This window comes from Gadus morhua, chromosome 20, assembly GCF_902167405.1.
Source record: "Gadus morhua chromosome 20, gadMor3.0, whole genome shotgun sequence".
NCBI classification, from domain to species: domain Eukaryota; kingdom Metazoa; phylum Chordata; class Actinopteri; order Gadiformes; family Gadidae; genus Gadus; species Gadus morhua.
The window spans coordinates 17,624,506-17,642,945 of NC_044067.1; the positions used below are offsets into that span (position 1 = coordinate 17,624,506).

Below are 18,440 nucleotides of genomic sequence, written 5' to 3' on the forward strand. Positions count from 1 at the left end.
TAAGTTTGTCTGTGTGTGTGTGTTTGTGTGTGTGTGTGTGTGTGTGTGTGGGTGTGTGTGTGTGTGTGTGTGTGTTTGTGTGTAAGAGAGAGAGAGAGAGAGAGAGAGAGAGAGAGAGAGAGAGAGAGAGAGAGAGAGAGAGAGAGAGAGAGAGAGAGAGAGAGAGAGAGAGAGAGGACTTGTAAGACTTCTCTAAGTACTTTTGTTTTGTCCTAACCTCTTAACAATCGTTAGATCAGAGTGGAAGACCTTCTTTGGTTCAACTATTTTTACTAATTGCTAATTTGGTTCCCGTCTTACTGGTGGGCAGCAGACAAATCAGTTACAGTAGATCACCATGGATGCTCTGATTTCATTACCTCATTGAGTCAATGTGCTCCAGCTTTGAGATTTTTCTAAAATAAAATATTGTATATTAGCCATTAATGTTCAAATGTAACATTAGGTTTGTTTATTTTCCCTATATCATGAAATGTTATGTGCTGTAATTGTTAATTTGACCATCTTGGTCTTAATATTAGAAAATATCTACCATTTATTTTTTATGTCCATTGATAAAGTACGCAGTAAGTTATGTTGTAGGAGACTATGATGGAGGAGGTCAGGGAGAAGGAGATAGATTGTAGCAGTAAAAGTAGTATTACTCACTGCAAATGGATTTAAGACAGAGAGAGGAGGATGGAGAGAGCTGGGGGCAAGAGGGGAGAGATAGAGATGTAAAGTTTTAAAAAGCGTGCAGGCACAAATGAATGCATGCATGATAATTGAGCACAACAGAGAATTGGAGAGAGAGAGAGAGAGAGAGAGAGAGAGAGAGAGAGAGAGAGAGAGAGAGAGAGAGAGAGAGAGAGAGAGAGAGAGAGAGAGAGAGAGAGAGAGAGGGAGAGGGGGAGAGGGATGCTAAGTGGGGAGGTGAAGTGGGCTAGGATGCTTAGAGGGAGGAGGGGGCTTAGAGATCATGGTATGAATGAAATTAAGAATGGTGAGAATGAGAGAGAGAGAGAGAGAGAGAGAGAGAGAGAGAGAGAGAGAGAGAGAGAGAGAGAGAGAGAGAGAGAGAGAGAGAGAGAGAGAGAGAGAGAGAGAGAGAGAGAGAGAGAGAGAGAGAGAGAGAGAGAGAGAGAGAGAGAGCGAAAGTGAGCTTGGGGGATGAGAGTGATAGGGAAGAGGGGAGGGGCGGGAGATCGAGTGTTGGGTAGGGGGGATAAGTGTAGGACCCCCTTCTCTCTTTTTCTGAGACCCCTCCCCCCTCATCCCTCCTCCTCCTCTGTTCCTGTGGAGTGGGCCTGGCTGACCCCCCTGCTCAAGGCTTTGTGATACTTCTCCCGGCGGAGGGAGAGAGAGGCAGCGCTGACACACCGTGAGAGAGAGAGAGAGAGAGAGAGAGAGAGAGAGAGAGAGAGAGAGAGAGAGAGAGAGAGAGGTAGACCTGACACACACACAGAGAGGGAGCGAGAAGAGAACTAGAGGAGCAGGCAGTCGGGATTCAATTTGGAGTTGAGAGAGGAGTCACAGAGGGAGAATTGGAGAAAGCAAGCAAGTCAGAGAGAGAGAGAGAGAGAGAGAGAGAGAGAGAGAGAGAGAGAGAGAGAAAGTGATGAATGCCCAGTCAGGGAAAGTAAGTACGTGACAGAGACAGAGAGGGAGTCATAGAGAGAGGGACAGCACTGAGAGAGCTGAGAACCAGAGCAAAGTGCCAGACAGAGACGGAGACAGACAGAGAGAGAAGAGTGTGCGCTCCTTGGACGGTCATGGATTTGACAGACTGCTCACCATGTGGAATAGACTGCACTCAGCCCAGGACCACAGCTGCAGCCGGTGCTCTGCAGCACTAGACGCAACACTAGTATCCCCGGGACCAGGACCTGCAGGACCTATAGGACCCTAAGCACAATCGGACCCCCACCGACAACACCAAACCCCTCCAGCGCCCCGGTTAAGGCTTCCCAGCATGCCGTCTGTGTCCCTCAGCCTGCCTCCGGCGCTGGTCGGACCGGCACGCACCTGGGTCTGCCTCTCGTGCATGTTCTGGGTGAGAAGATGACACTGTACACCTCCTTTAATGCAGCCCTCTCTCTGTCTTCTCTGACTCTCTCTCTCTCTCACTGTTCTCCTCTCCTCCTTCTATCTCTATCTCACTCTCTTCTGCTCTCCCTACATCTCCTTTGATTCCTCTTCTCCTCTCCACTCTAAACTTTCTCTCTCCTTCTGTTCGTCACTTGTCTCTCACTCTCTACCCCCCGCTCTCGTTTATGTCTGCTTCTCGGTCTGTCTCATCCTCTCACGGTTTTAATCTGTCTTCTTCTTTCTCTATGTCAGTCAAGTGTTAAAGCTCGGAACAATAACTAAATAGCTACTTTTGCACATGGACATGATTGTTTGCAGTAGCGTTGACATCAAAAGATTTTGACCCAGTGCTGGTGTTTCACCGGTTGTTTTTTATTTCATCAATCAGGATAGATTAGAAAGCCGATTCATCAGGGACGTCCCTCGGTCACTCAGAGCCAGCGGGTCAATGTGATGTTTGGGTGGTCTCGCTGTGGTGGTGAGGGGTAGGGTGTCTGCGAGCAGCCTGACCGGGGCGGGGGTGGGGGGTTGTGACACATTAGACATGAGAGGGACATTTTTAGAGAGAATTGCAGGAGGACGAGAGAAAGAGAAAGAGGGACAATGGAAAAAAGAGATTACATTTGTTTTGTTTTTTTTGCTTCCACCATTGATAAACCCAATTTCTTTCGATCGTCACACTATAATCCGGTCTGTATGGATTCAGCCTTTAAGTAAATGTCTCTTTTTTCTCTCACTCTTTCTTTCTCTATGTCATTCCCTCTCTTTCTACATTCCTCTCCTCCCTCTCTCCCTCCATCCCGCTCCTTTCCCTCTATTTCTTCGTCCCTCTTTCACCCTTGGCTCGTAGGGAGGCACAACGCTATTTCTGCTTTCTCTGGTATAATTTAATCTGCCGTGCGTTTCCACTCTGAATTTGTTCCCTTGCAATCCAAGCTTCTTCCAAAGACGAGGAACCCTATCTGTTGATATCATCCGTCCCCAAGGGGGGAAAACAAAACAGCTAAAACAACGACACAAACACGATTGAAACAACCCCTGCCGTCTCCCCTTGACCCGAACTGTTAAACTTCCCAGAACCACTTATTCTCCAAAAAGCACAACGGCCAATAAATAAAACGATACGCACGCCACTCTCTCCTATCAGACGAGGACAGCAAGAGGAGGGGTGTGGGGGTCTTGAGTCTCTGAATAGTCTATTGATATTCATCTTGATCCGTTCTGAGACGGTCCCTGGGGGGGGGGATGCCCGCCGCACATCACAGCCCTGCGACGCGCTCGGCGAGCAGACGGGATAATCTTCCGGAGCTCCTCATCAGTTAATTACCATTAACCCCCGCCCTCCCTCCCTCCCTCCCTTCCTCCCTCCCGCCCTCCCTCACTCCCTCCCTCGAGGGGTGGGAGATGTGATGGGGATGGTGGTGGTGCTGGTGGTGGAGGAGAGGGGAGGGGAGGGGAGGGGGGTTCGTAAAAGCATCTGAAAGGCCCCCTCAGCTAAGCTGTAGGTCACTGATTGACTGTATGACAATGCCAGCTCACTTATAGGGTGTTGTGTCGGGCCGAGGGTCTTGGGATAAGGTCATTAGGAGCCGTATATTCTGGCCGCGTGATGCGGGGGCCACTTATCGCATCGGCGTTGCTGTGTTTGAATGCCTGTGCTGTGTGTGTGTAGCCGACGGAGGCGTTTTGGCTTTCTTGGAGGGGTATTTCGAGGCCGTCTGGATACATCTGCAGAAGCTGTTATGGAGAGCGAGACGGCGAGAGAGCGACAGAGAGGGAATACAGATGAAGGAAACAGACCATCCCTGCCTGTGAACCAGACAATACGTATATATATATATATATATATATATATATATATATATATATATATATATATAAATATATTCGTTTATGTATCTCCATGGCTTACTTAAGGCGAGGATTCATCTCCTGTCAGAGAGGCAAGATGGATTCCTGGTTAAGTACAGATTTCCCATCATACAAAAAGGGGGAAGAAAAAAAGCCATATTTACCGAGGGAAATAAAGGAAATGACAGCCAAGAATCAAAGGGCAGAGGAAATGAATAGAAGAAGCCACCAGCGAAAAATAAGAAGGGGGAGAAAAGGGTGATATGAGACATCAGGGAAAAGGACCCTTGGAACAACGCCGCCTTTCCTACAAACATTCTGAATAATTAATGAAAGAGCAAAAGGTTTTGAGGGACAATTTCATCAGGTTTCTTAGAGGAGCAGCAATCAAGTGTCCTCTTCAGGAACACAAAGTTTGTTCAAGATTGAAAAGGCATAAAAAAAAGATTTGAGAGGACAAACTCCTCGAGCTCTTCGGAGAGAACCAATCAAAATTGTGTGCCATCAGCACCAGGACCACATCTGTCTTGAAAGAGTCATGCGTAAGAAAACAAACGATTCATTAAAGGTTTGACCTGTTTGTTTCCGCCAAGCGAAGGACATTAGTAGGGTTTCTGCAAGACCCCACCAGATGTTGTACTTGCGAGGGTCTGGAAGGTTTTTTTTTCTGAGTATGATGTAACAGCCCCTTTGGATTTCACGAGGTACCCTTATTGTCTCTGGGAGCAGAAAGCCATTAGACAGAGGCAGGGTCCCAGGACGATCCAATGTGAATATTGACCCTTGGCTCAACCTCCTGTACCGTCACAGTTCAAAGAGCTACAGGGGATGATGGATATCCCCTGCTAACACGGCCCGCTCTGGGCCCACGCTCTGGGCCATAGCGTGAGCGCCCTGCAGGGTGCATGGCTGGTGGTTCCTCTCTGGAATGCTGCAGGCCATTAACTTTGTTTTGGTCTTTGATTTGTGAAATTGAGAACATTTGCTCTTTTAGAAAACTCCTTTAATCAGTCACTTCTCTTTTAAATAATTTATTTGTTTTAGGATGTGGAGGATTGGGGTTTCAGAGGAAGTCCCTTGAGTGCTAGAAGTTCTTTCAATGGTTTGGTGCACCATTAGACTCCCAAAGCAAAGGTTCTGAGTCAAACCCCAAAGTCCATAGTCAACCTGTGGGTAACCTTGAGTAAGATGCACCAAACCCCAATTAAGCCGTGGATAAAAGTGTCTTCTAAAATGACTGCATTGGCTATGCGCTGTTTGAGAACAGAGCATAACCTTCCTAAACACTCCAGGACTATCCAGCGGAACTGCACTGCTCCCTGTAGACCCCAGATATGGGGTCTACAGAACGTTAACGTGAGATATTACTTTAACCTACAGGTCAGCCCAGCTTCCCCTGTGTGTGGATCACCATATGGACCTGCACTAGCCTACTGTGTGATGTTCTGCCAAACTATTGGAACAGACCACTGGTTCTAGCTGGCTCTGTTAGAGAACCTCTGGGTTCCAAGGTTATTTTTGTGCTAGTACTGTTGTCTGAAGATGCCTTGGAACTCTGATGTTTGTTTATATGAAAGTATCAAAATGTTAGCCATTCCACAAGGATTTGGACCATAACTGCTGACCTTGCTTTGATGGATAAGTTGGATTTGTTCCTTGTCCATTTGAACACTTCGATGGGTCATTCTGTCTTGGTTGATGCTTGTTGTAGTGTATAAAGTGTACAGTCATGGAATAGTAATAGATTCTGGATCTAAAAAAGCTAACAGCTTTAAATTATGCAAGTCCTGGATTTAGATTCCGATAGTTGAACTATAGAGATCCTGCATTTGTCTAATGAGTTTCTCCCTAGACTTTTGTAAGCTTTTATCTGTTCCTGCATCTCCGATCTTACCTCATCTCCGATTGCCAATTAATGATCCGTCATTAAAGCATACCTCCCCCACTCCTAGGAATCTACCATATGTGGAGAGCCTTTGAAAAACTGAGTCATTTCTGTAATTGTGACATCTGGGTTCATGTTGCCACAGAGTTCTGCTGCTATAATGGATTTACCATGCGTTCCCCTTCCGGCATCACTCTTTCCCTCTACGTTCCTCTTGCCCCTTCTCCCTGGGGCACATGCCACTTTGTCTCCCAAATGCATGTGTGTGTGTGTGTGTGTGTGTGTGTGTGTGTCTGAGGGAGTGTGTATGTTAGTGTGAGTGTGATAGTGTGTATGTAAGTAAATGTGGTCCACGTGCACGCCTGTGTGTGTGTGTGTGTGTGTGTGTGTGTGTGTGTGTGTGTGTGTGTGTGTGTGTGTGTGTGTGTGTGTGTGTGTGTGTGTGTTCATGGAATCTCGAGTGTGACGGGCTGAAATGTGTAGGACATTGCTCGGAAAAGGATCCGCTACATCTGTGTTTTTAACCCATAATAGAAAGTTTAAAACCCTTGTTCCGTTTGATTTATGGGAGATGTGGAGCTTTGTGTTGCCCTACTCCCCCAAAACCCACCCCCCATTTAGACCCACAGGACACCCTAGGGTCCTGCACGCCTCACTGGGCACATTGGCCTTAAACCTCCCCTGGGCTTCCTGTCCTCTATGGTGAGGGACTTTCACAATTCCAAACTTGGCTGAGTTCCCATTCTTCCCATTCTGTCGGAGCCTAATCTTGGATTAATGCCAGGGTTTAAACCCAGGTAAAGTCCCGTAAACCCCCCATTTGTGAAATTCTGGATATTTTTATGGTTTTATGCTATCAACATATTCAAAGTTAAACTAAAGGTTTGTAAAAATATCTGAACATACAAAATAATTGTCATTATGTAAACCATATATTATATTTAATTGCCACATTATTTCCACCAAATCTTTATTTATCTTAAAAAAATCCATCTGAACAACCACTTCATGGATCCATCCAGCTATCTGTCTATCAAAGCATACTCTGATCGATCGATTCTACGGTCGCCGTCCTTCCGTAAGTCCACCTCTGTTCCCCTTGAGCTCCTGAGTTATTTTATCCTTCATCTCTGTGCTGTTAATATCCCACCTGCAGGAAATCCATCGCCCCTCTCCTACATTTTAGATGAGAGGGGAAGATGAATGCACAAGGTCATAATTACAGAGAAAACTTTGAAATCTCCCCCCCCCCCCCCAAAAGAGTGACCATTCCTGAAAGTCACCGGTTCAGAATCTTGCCTGCTAACCTGCAGTGGCACTGCATCAGACATTGGCCCTTGATAAGGGGATGTGACACTTCAGGGGCCCCTGACCCTTATGTGTTTGAGTTAGAACAATATGACCTCCGTGCCCCTCCAACCCTTTGAAGGGCACCTCCAGTTTAGAGTTGGGAGGGCCCCATGTTTCTACCTGTTTGTCTGCTCCACTGGATATGGCCCAACTAGTTATGTTCCTCACTTCTCATGGCTTATGACTTTCACTATATAGTCCTTATGGTACTTTCACTCAACTAACCAAAAAGATACATGTATAGGTCTTTAAGGAGCTGGTAGGGGACAGGAAACCTTGCTCAAGGAAAATCTACAAGTGGCCTGAAGACATTGGGAATCAACCCAGCACCTTATGGCTGAGATCCAAACATCTAAACCACTCCACTATCCTATCCCCTTTTCCTCGCCCCTTTGTACAAGTGGTTCCAGGATGAATCCTCTGAAAGGTCTGGAGTGTCTTCAAAAGGGCCGGCCTTAGATAGAAGATAAAAGACATGCAATATAAATAAAGAGACTATCTACAGAAAATACGCCAAATGTAATGTGCAATGTGGGTAGGGAGGAAGTGGGAGAAACACATGGGTGGGGATCCGGTTCCAACTGAGAACTCATCAAAAAGAGATTTGAAAGACGGTGTGTGCATGTTGTTTTTCCAACGCTGTGCACTTCACATACACTTTCCATGTTTTCAATGGGCCCTTATTGTGCCTCATTGGTTTGTTTGTTTTGTGAGTGACCTTGTTTAGTCTAACATGGGTTAGACTTGATGCATAGTGCACACCTGCATCAAATGATCCCCCCTTCATCCAAAAAAGACTTCTTGTGTGACTTTGAAGTCGATGGCTAGCGTAGCATGGTGTTCAGATGGCTTGGATCCCAAGAAGTTAGGAGCATGAACATGGCCCATGTTTGTCCGGGACATGTACAAACAACCAGCACAACAGGGGCTGGTTACTAGTGACAGTCAACACCTCGTCCTTTCACTGCAGGGAATGGTTTTTGACACTGAGTACGATTAAGTCATTTTGCAGACTCTAACTTTATGCAAACGGCCCTTGCGGTCAATTCATCAATGTGTTATTAAGGACCAGGCAGAGGTCTTACTCAAGGATAACTTCACGTGGACTGTGGACATTGGGGAATCAAACCCAGTTCCTTTTCGATTGGAGTCAAACGCCCTAAAGCACAAGACTGCAGCTATCCCTGTTTTAAACATTGTATTTAAAACACAACCTTGAACAACAACTTCACAGTTCATTCATAGGTTATGCTAGAACATTAGGGGATTCATAAAACATGCTTACTCCTACTAATTTCCTTCTGGAAAACGGAACAATACCTTATCGCTGCTTCTCCCCCTCCACACGAGTAGAGGCATATTCCTGGCCTTGAACTTGGAGAGTAAACCCACACAGGTGATTCCACTCACGGGGAGAGCCAGCAACTGCTATCAAGAACACAGGAGGTCAAAGGTCACCTGACAGGAAGTGAGGCAACAGCAAGTATTGGCTGAGGAGTGTAGGGGAGGTGTTGGGACCTGTTAGTAATTATGGTTCTTCAGCTAAACAGGAAGCTTGATGGGGGGCCCCTGGGGCTCCTAGGAGCCTCAACAGCGGCGAAGCACGACGACTTCTGCTATGTAATCTCCCCGGTCAGATCATAATTAGAATAATAATAACAAAGGCCATGTTCGTGTCTGCTCGGCTCTGCTGAAATTGGTTTGAGATCTCTTGTCAAAATCCTACTGAGAGTTCTTGTTACTGGGCTATCTGGTTGTAATAACACCCAGGCAAACAAAAGGAAATATTTGTGTTTGGGGGAAGTCTGGGGGGAAGGTTTGAGAAGTGGGTGGTGGTACGGTGTTGTGTTGGATTAGTGTCATGTATCTCTGGACTGTATGGAGACCTTAAGAACCGGCATGGCTCTTGTGAACGGGACTGTGGTTCTGCTTGACTTTGAACCAGAGGTCACTTTTTCTGTTATCAAGTGTTATTTTTTCCTAGGCTTGTTCTGCTGTTGGGATTTGACTAGTGACTCCTTTTACAGCATTGACATTACTCTCAAGGTGGGCAAAATAAATACAACTTTACTTAAGTTCAGGGAAATGGGCCAGAATTTGATAAAACCATGCACGTCAACGACCGGAAAGATAATCAGAATCCCATAGAGAAAAATACTCACAATTGTGTGAGTATTGTGTGGAACATGAATAATCATAAGGGACCTCAGAGCGAAAGCAGACCTCTTTCAATAGGACTCATTCCTCCGAAATTAAAATTGAGGCCTTTTCAAGATAGTGTTGTCATCTGAATGCCATATTTGGCATCCCTTCTATTCCATGACATTCCCCCAGACCTTTGGAGGCACTTTGCCACTGATCTGTCAATCAAAGTGACATATGTTGACTAAAAGAGGCCCATCCTTGTCACCCTTGTCACAATTCAAACCTCCTGTATCCTACAGACTTTATATACCAAACAATATCATTCGCAGTGGACAGCGGCGGTGTCCTATTGGGCTGTGTTGTATCAATTTGTGTGTAATTGGGTTGAATGAAATTCAGGTATTCTGAATGTCCCCCAGTGTAATCACACAAAGGTATAACAGCCCAAGGAGTTTCTTTGAGGGACTTGGGAGTTGATTTTTGGAAAATAACATGAATATTACGGATGTGTGTATCATGTCAATTGGATGTGCTTTATGTGTTATGACAAGTACAGCTACAGGAATGGTCCCACAAGGAGAAGTCGCTCCTGGGAAACTCGCTCAATGAACCTTGTCTTCAACCGCAAGGAACATTCTGTTGAGGATGAGAAAGGCCAGTAAACTTAGATGTGAGGAAAACACATTATGAAACAAATCCAGGTATATAGATGATAAAGATTCTCTTTATTATTCTCTCTGACCCATCCATATGTCAACAGGGAATAATGGCAAACATGTGTCTGTATGTTGTCTTACCCTGGCACGTAGCGCTCGTGATAAACTTTCGCTGTCCTTGGAGTAAACCATTTTTTCCTGTTAGTTAGAAACCCAACCATTTGTAGGAGGAACCATCAATCCCATTTCTCTTCTGTGATGTAACTGTTCCATATGCACAGCTTATTTCCCTCAAGGCTGCAATGTCACAACACCCCAAATAGGTTTTCTGAAACAAAAAATTCAATCTATCTTTTGGGTTTTGAAACCCAAGGAGGATTTTTGAAGGAGGAACACTTGATCATGAAACCATGCCATGAAATGAGAGCACAATGTTGTAATGTATGCAATAATAAATAGTAAACTATTTACTTTAGGCTTTTTAAGAAAGTTCTGAGTTGTTATATTTGGCTCTAGTTTTGAAATCACAAAATCGGTCAAGAATATAATAGAGAGAGAAAATGCAAGATATGAGCATTTGCGGCAGTAGAATTTAACATCCAGAGGGAACATACTGTAGAATGCTTAACAATTTAATAATAAAGACACGCATGACGGTATGCAACCGGACCCCTCTTTCTCTTTTGGGACCCCATATTTTTCATCTTTTAGGAATGGGTCTTCATTAGCATTCTTTTGAATGGGAGATCAGATGCAGATTAGATGCAAAATTAATCCCAAAACCTCAGTCAGTCATATTTATGTATATAGTTGCTGAAGTGATTTTGCAAACATCTGTGATTTGGAATTTTTTGAAAATCATGTGAGAACTGATCATATGAAACGGTTGCGTGATCATGGACTCAAATCAAAACTTTGTTTTGGCCACATTAAATCATTTGTAATCAACCTATGAAAAAAAGGAGGAGAAACAGTTCTCTATAAAAACATGACGTTATATCCAGCGGGTTAGATTGTTATGAGAGTATTGGTTTCTGGCAGCTCCACTAGTGGATCTCAGACTGTTGGATGGTCAGCTGTTGTTGACTCTGTTTGTTGTGAGTTCTGGCGAAGAGCGAGAAGGAATAGCCTGCCTACATGTACGTGTCTGATCACCTAAAGCACATCATGCGATTGATTTGAAGATAACGTTGATTGTCTGTAAACCAATCAGACCAATCAGGTTGAAGCCGGCAGAGCTCTGTTTCTTTCTCCCGTTTATTCTTTATTCACTCCCCCATCTTATCCAAATCTACTAAATGGTTATAAAAATGTAGTAGAAATACTCTTTACTTATCCTTTCTGTTTAGTTGATGATGTGCCTGCCTCAATGACATGGATGTCTAATCTTCTAATTGTCATCTGGCCATTACAGAACCAAGATTCAAAGTCAACCTCAACTGTGCAACTCAACAAACGGTCCACTTATAACAATACAGGAGTAAACCAAGCGAAAACAACAAGAAACCATGGGAAACCCATGAGAAAGATGTTAAGGAACCTTGAGGAAAAAGGGGATTTCTTCCCTTTACTTATGGATGACTGGCTAATTTCCTCCCTGGGATCCAAGTTGGTGAGATGAAATGTATAGAGACAGAGGAAGAAGGAGAAAGAGCTGGAGCGAGAGAGGGAGAGAGGGAAGGGAGTACGGAGAGACTGGAATGCCTGCGGTGTGTTTTCCCCCTAAATGAAAAGCAGGTGACTGTTCATTGTGTGTCCGGTTTGATTTGTAAGAAGCCACTGGAGACCTCGGAGAAAATGGAGAAGGAAGGGGTTTAACAAAAACCTCCTTCCCTTCCCTCACTTTTCTTACCAGTGCATTTGCCCCCTCTGTCTTTTTCCCCTTTCTCGCTCAAAGTTAACGCAAGGTCAACCAAGTTTTCACGTTTCCATTACACTCAATGCATCCAATGTGCGACCGCGGCCATTGTTTTGGGGAGTTTTTTGTGCCTCGTCAAACACATTTGATCCTACGTCTCTCTAGGTGGCTTGTTCTCAGGCATTAGAAGTTTGTCCTGATAATCTCTGGCATTTAATTCATTCAGTCATTCAGTTATTTTCTCAATACAACTATATATAATAACTATAGCTATAATTATGCAACACCTTTTTTGAATACTAATTTATTCTGTGACTCTTCTCTCGTCATTTAGACATTATTAGTTTATGTCAAGGGAACAAATCTAACAAACGATTCAAAGCTCAATTTGAAGCTTTACCTCATGCAGCCAGTAGCTTATGTATTTGGGTTCAATGTCAGATCTTTCCCCCATTGCCAGTGAGTTTGACGTATTCTGTGCCCTAGACTTTGTTTTAGCTGTGAGGTGTGTGGACTCGTGTGGCGGTGATAACACTATCAGCTGCCCAAAGCCTTTATTCCATTCAAGTTCAGGAAGTTAATTTAATAGGATGTGCTGTCACAGTCCGGATACGACAGTCTTGTTATTCATTCAGCCTGAACTCCTGAGACAGAGGTGACACTAATTAGCCTTGAGGTGGGTAAAATTTTCCCTTGTCACGCTTTTTTGTTCGGTATTTCCCTTACAATATATTTTCACATTTGTCAGTAATTTTTGTAATGGGGGATGAATACAAGCACTTCGAATAGTCATATAACCCATTGGCGATAGACATTGATTGGATGCTGGGAGTTCTAAGATCGAGTGTGACCTCTGACCCCGCTGATACCTGTTGGTAGGCCACAGAAGTCAGGGAAAGAAAATGACAGAGGCTATAGAAGGTGCTTGTGGAGTGTAACTTAACATGTTTTGGGGTAAACAAGCTCTCCCATGCCTGTTGGCTTTTGTGACTCGGCTGCCTCCTGCACTGCGGATGTGTGTGTCCTATTGGTCAACTCAATCGTAACATTGTTTAGACTCCAGCAGATAATCGTTAATCAACACCGGATCTGAGCGTGCAACCTCAAAAAAAGGAAAGGATCAAACGCATGTTAGGGGAGCGTCTGTGTGTTTGGGTAAGGATGGAAGCCCCTTGGTGCATGTAACTCCATCCTTTCTGTCTTTAATCCTCATCGGGTTTGCCTTGACAGAGGCATAAACTGTTTGGTGTAAGATAAATAATGTTCCCATTTCATGCAGATGGTGACTCATGTAGATTTGGCATAATTCGTGTTTATTTCTCTGAGCCTGTTAGGAAACTGGGAAAGGAAACTGTTTATACCCCTTCGATGCATCTTCCTGTCACTGCTACGGTTTGGGATGTTATGTTTATGTGCTCCAGCCTCCTTGCTTCACCCGTGCTGTGTGCTTTGTGGCTTCTTTTCACAACAATGTGGTGAAGATAAGTGTCACAAATACATTCAGCGAGAGATTTGAGGGTCTTGGCTAGATTTCGCCGATGCCTATCGAGCCAGAGCTTCGCTGGGATGCAAGGGTTTCTGGTCCATTTTATTAAATCTATTACCTTATAAGTACACATATACCTTTAAATGAACCCAGAATAAAACAAGAGCTTGTTCTCTTGTTCCCTCTGTTAGGCCCCCTAGCTTCTCTCTGGCTGTGTATGGGGGAGTGTGTTTGTCCTGTCTGTATGCACAATGTCTATGTGTATGGACAGCGTGCGCTCACAGTGCATGCAAGGTTCTAGACATGTTCTGGGAAGGGGAGTCGAGTTGTGACGGATAACATCGGCGCAATGATTCTCATCGAGGTGCGGGCTGTCGACATGAGGGGATTCTTCTGGTTTGGGTTTGGGTCGGTTGGCTAAATCTTATACCCCTGTGTTGATCACATCACCCCACCGCTGTGAAGCTGCATTCAAATCGGGGATAAGATGTAGTGTGGTTAGACAACCAACAGTGTCCATGCATTTCAATGAGGAAGGTGTTGGATAGCATACGGCACACTTGCATTTGCAGCTCTTGGCATAACATGAAGTCCGGTCAAAATGGGATAAGATAGGTTCCAGACGAGATATTCTGAAAAATTACACATGCGAAATGTTGGGAGGCCACTCAGTTTATAACCTTAAGATCTTTCTTCCTTGGTGGTCTGTGTTGAGGCTCTGCTGGCCATTGAAAGCGCCCGGTGCAGGGGCTGATCGCTGATCCTACTCAGACGGGGCAGTTGAGTTAACATATCAAAAGTTCTGATGTGAAAGACGGCCAAAAGCTAGCCAAAGGGGCTCACCATGTTGGGGGTGGGACTTTGTCTTTAGGGGAGGGGTGTGGCTTTGTGTTTTTTTGTGTCTGTGTTTGTGTGAGTGGGGGACGGGGACGTGGCTAAGGACACACAATCATGCAAAAAACAGGGAGAGGCAAACAGAAGGGATACAAGAAAAGTGGACAATTTTTGTCTTTTGCCAGTAGTAGTTAATGGGAACGCTGGCTGGAGGACGAGAAGGAGGAGGAGGAGGTGTAGACTCGAATGAGGGAAGGAGAGGTCAGGCGAAGGGGAAGGAGAGAAGCAGGGAGCAGGTCAAAGGTCAGGCAGCCCTTGCCAGGTTGCGTTTAGCGGAGCAGGCTGAAGAATAGTGGGTCTGTGAATGGGGAACACGGCCGGGGGGAGTTTCAGGGACCGTTCAGCGAAAGAGGGAAGACAAGCAGTGAACTGTTAACGGATGGTAGAAGCACAAATACACACACACAAATACACTCAGGTATTTTTCTTTCTCTCTCATACTGACATATTTGAACACGCTGACACAAACAAAAAACTAAGGACAAATGTTATGCACAGCCTCACTCACGCACTCGCACACACACACACACACACGCACGCACGCACGCACGCACGCACGCACGCACGCACACACACACTTGCACAAACACACACACACATACACATACACACACAGACACACACACCACAACCAAATACAGACAAAGGGGCCCCAGATGGAGGTATATGTGTGTACAGCCCTGCACATGGTGCACCATACGAGAGACGCTATCATCATCGTCATGGACCAGCTGATCAACGCAGTCGACCGAACCCATGATGTGACCCACTTCTGGACCACTGCTTGCGGTTGGCCCGGCCGTGGTGACCAATCAATACCTTCCTGCTCTGGAGAGGGTTGACATCATCCAGACCCTAGTCACCAAAGTATGGGGAGTGGGGTGGGACCTCAAGGTTGAGGTCAAGGGGGAGTCTGTTGACTGGTGGTGGAGAAGATTAACACAGGGACCCCCCCCCCCTTCCTCTGGGACATCGTGTCATCACAGACACCCCCTCCCCACCCCACCCCTCTCAGAGAACATTGGGATGGGCGAACTTGGATGAGCATCGGAGGTGTATTTTGCAGCCCTTTATCTTTACTATTTGGTTGTGTAGACACCATGCCTTTACCCATAGTGACTCAGGGTAAATCAATGGATTGATTTTGGTTTGAAACCAGAGCTCTTCAGCTTGGTGTCCAACATCCTAACTAACCTCTAGATTACCCTGCACCCCTCAATACCATGGTATAAAATGGTGTCTCATATCATAGATGATTCGCATAAGTTTTGACCCTTTCTTTTGACACTATGGTCAGTTATTCTGGATTTTGATTGTTACTTATTTTGAACAACAAACCACAAGTATATCTGTTGAGAATCTAGCCACGTGTGAGCATGCAGGCATGTGTGCTTTTTGTTCACACGTGCACTTGCAATGCCATTGCTAATCGCGTATAGATGGAGTCACAGAGTTGAGTTGTGTGTGCGTGTGTCTGTGTGTGTGTGTGTGTGTGTGTGTGTGTGTGTGTGTGTGTGTGTGTGTCTTTGTGTGTCTTTGCGTAGCTCTATGTGTGTGTGTGTTTATGTGTGTCTGTATGTAGCTGTATGTGTGTTTGTGTGTGTCTGTATGTAGCTCTATGTGTGTGAGTGTATGTGAGTGTCTGTATGTAGCTCTATGTGTGTGTGTGTGTGTGTGTGTGTGTGTGTCTGTATGAAGCTCTCTATGCGTGAGTGTGTGTGTTTGTGTCTGTATGTAGCTCTCTATGTATGTGTGTGTGTGTGTGTGTGTGTGTGTGTGTGTGTGTGTGTGTGTGTGTGTGTGTGTGTGTGTGTGTGTTCGTGCGTCAGAGTGTTGGAGCTGCTGAGGGAAACAGCTCAGCCTCAGTTGTAACATGAGGGAGGACCACGGCCCCCTGGTTACCTTACGCTGCTGGAATGTCTGGAAGAACTTACTCCATAGCATAACATCACCGGCACATGCTGGAGCACTTTGTCTCTGTGTGTGAGTGTGTGTGTGTATGTGCATGTGTATATATATGTGTGTATGTGTGTGTTTGTGTGTCTGTGTATGTTATATGCATGTTCATGCATATGTGTGTGTATGTGTGTTTGTGTGTATGTGCATGTTTGTGTGTATGTGCATGTGCGTGTTTGTGCATGTGTGTGATTTTTGGGTTTTCTAAACGTATAGAATTTGACCATCTCAAGGAAAATGTAATTATCACCCTCATGACAAATGATGTTCTCTTAATATTCTGTGCATGTGGCTGTGTGTGTGTGTGTGTGTGTGTGTGTGTGTGTGTGTGTGTGTGTGTGTGTGTGTGTGTGTGTGTATCTCTGCATGCGTGCCGGTATGTGTGTTGGCAGGCTGTTAGTGTTTGTGTGCACGTGTGTAATGCGTGTGTGCTCATAGAGATGAATGCATGGGGGGGTGGAGGGGATTATGCCCGAGCGTCTCTGAGGGAGCGGGGGGTCATTTCCCAGGAGAGTGAGTGTGTACGTTTGTGTGTAGACCCTAACCCAGGCTATTAGGGGGGTCCCAGGCAGTGCCTGTCTCAAACCGTTTCCCTTCTTTGTGCATCGTCTGAGAACCCCCCCCGTCCGGGTGTGTGTGTGTGTGTGTGGGGGTGTTTGTGTGTGTGTGTGTGTGTGTGTGTGTGGGGGTGTCTGTTTGTTTACTGAAAATGGGTGTCAGAGTGGAGCTGCATCTTCTGTGAGAGAGACTCGGCCCCAATAATGCCATCAAGTCTTCCCTAGCACCCAGCCCCATCTCCTGCCTCCCCCCCCTCCCGCCCGTCTCATCCCTCCGCCTTTCACCCCATTATTCTAACCCACTCCCCCGCCCAAACTGCACCCCCACCCCCAAACAATCAACAAACCCTGGCAGCACCAGGCCAATCACTAATGATCGGAAACAATTAAAAGCCCCTCCCCCCTTTCTTCCCCATCCACTAGAGAGTGGCGGCAATATTGTGCCGTTTGTTGACATTGTGTTTCGGGGGGTTAAGCGACGGAGGATTTGGTTTGGCGTGGGAGCTGGGGTGCTTCTTTGCATGGTTTTCATAATGACTACACTGAGCTACCACCGAACCGTTCTTGATTACATCTGCCCTCATTCACATTTGCTATGTGTGTGTGTTTGTGTTTCCGAGTGACCAACTCTCAGCCCATCAAAAAAAAGAAAGAATCGAAATGACACCAGAAGCTGCTGAGTTGTGTAACTTAATCGAATTAAAAAAAAAAATCTTAGGGAGCAATGTTTCTCCTGCTGGTTGCCACATATAATATCACTGGCTTGTGTTTGTGCATGTAATATTATTCCAAGAAGACATGGGAGTATTTCATTTTCCTTGGGAAACTATCGGGATTCATCTTTGTATGTGTGGAATCTGAGATTCATGTTTTCAATTAACAGCAATTGTATTTCTGTTGATATAATATTTTTTACTTGCCACAGCAATTAATAACAAAACATATAAATATAATGTATCCAGCATCATTATTTGGCATTCAAACAACATGTTTTAAAGTTTAACTAATGTTTCTGCTCAGGGAAATCTTGACGGCAGACTTGTGGACGCCCGGTTAACTAATGTCAACACACTGGATAACTTGGGGAGCAAAAGGGGGGGAGAGGTTGAAATGTTTTTTGATGACGAACCCATTCCTGAACACCATAACAACAATAAAGATTCTAAAGAGAACCATGCATGTAACCGATTACATGTCCCATCCAAACATCAACACATATCAACTTCAACATTATTGAACATGCATAACTATGTCATCGGTAATATAAGGATTGAACAATGTTAACATCCTCTCATTGCTAATATTTTACAAACCAATGTATGTATAACTGCCCAGTAGCTTATATAACAAATGACATGTCTACAATGGCCAAAAACTGTTGAATATATCAACAAATATGGAGAATATGGTTGACTGAACATATAGTGCAAGATTGATAACATAATCTCATTCCAATGTAAAAAAAAAAAAACCTCTATGAAACGCTATCTTCAATGGGCCGTGGTCTGTTCAGCTGGTAGAAGGTGTGCCTATCCATTAACTCCTCTATTTAGACCGCAATTACCACTCTGTTTGGGCATGGAACCAGCAGCTTTCCTTGACATTAGTTATCCTCTGTCTTGTTCCAGAGACGACATAGGCAGTCTGGTGACTGCCTGGCTCAAACAAAACATCCAATTAGGCATGTGGGCGGATAGACAGACAGACAAGATGTCCTATTGGATGAGACCAATAG

The 18,440-nt window shown here is 45.1% G+C and overlaps 1 protein-coding gene across 14 annotated transcripts in view; it reads left to right on the forward strand.

Annotated features, from left to right (window-relative positions):
- Positions 1-18,440, forward strand: part of tns1b (tensin 1b) — a 175,325-nt gene that overhangs the window by 25,241 nt on the left and 131,644 nt on the right. The window contains exon 1 of one of the 14 annotated variants that reach the window (XM_030343420.1): positions 1,131-2,032. The exons of the other annotated variants lie outside the window; for them this stretch is intronic. Coding sequence (XP_030199280.1) covers positions 1,952-2,032 — 81 coding nt within the window. The 5' untranslated portion in view covers positions 1,131-1,951. Of the gene's footprint in view, positions 1-1,130; positions 2,033-18,440 lie in introns of those variants that run through there. 14 annotated transcript variants of the gene reach the window in all.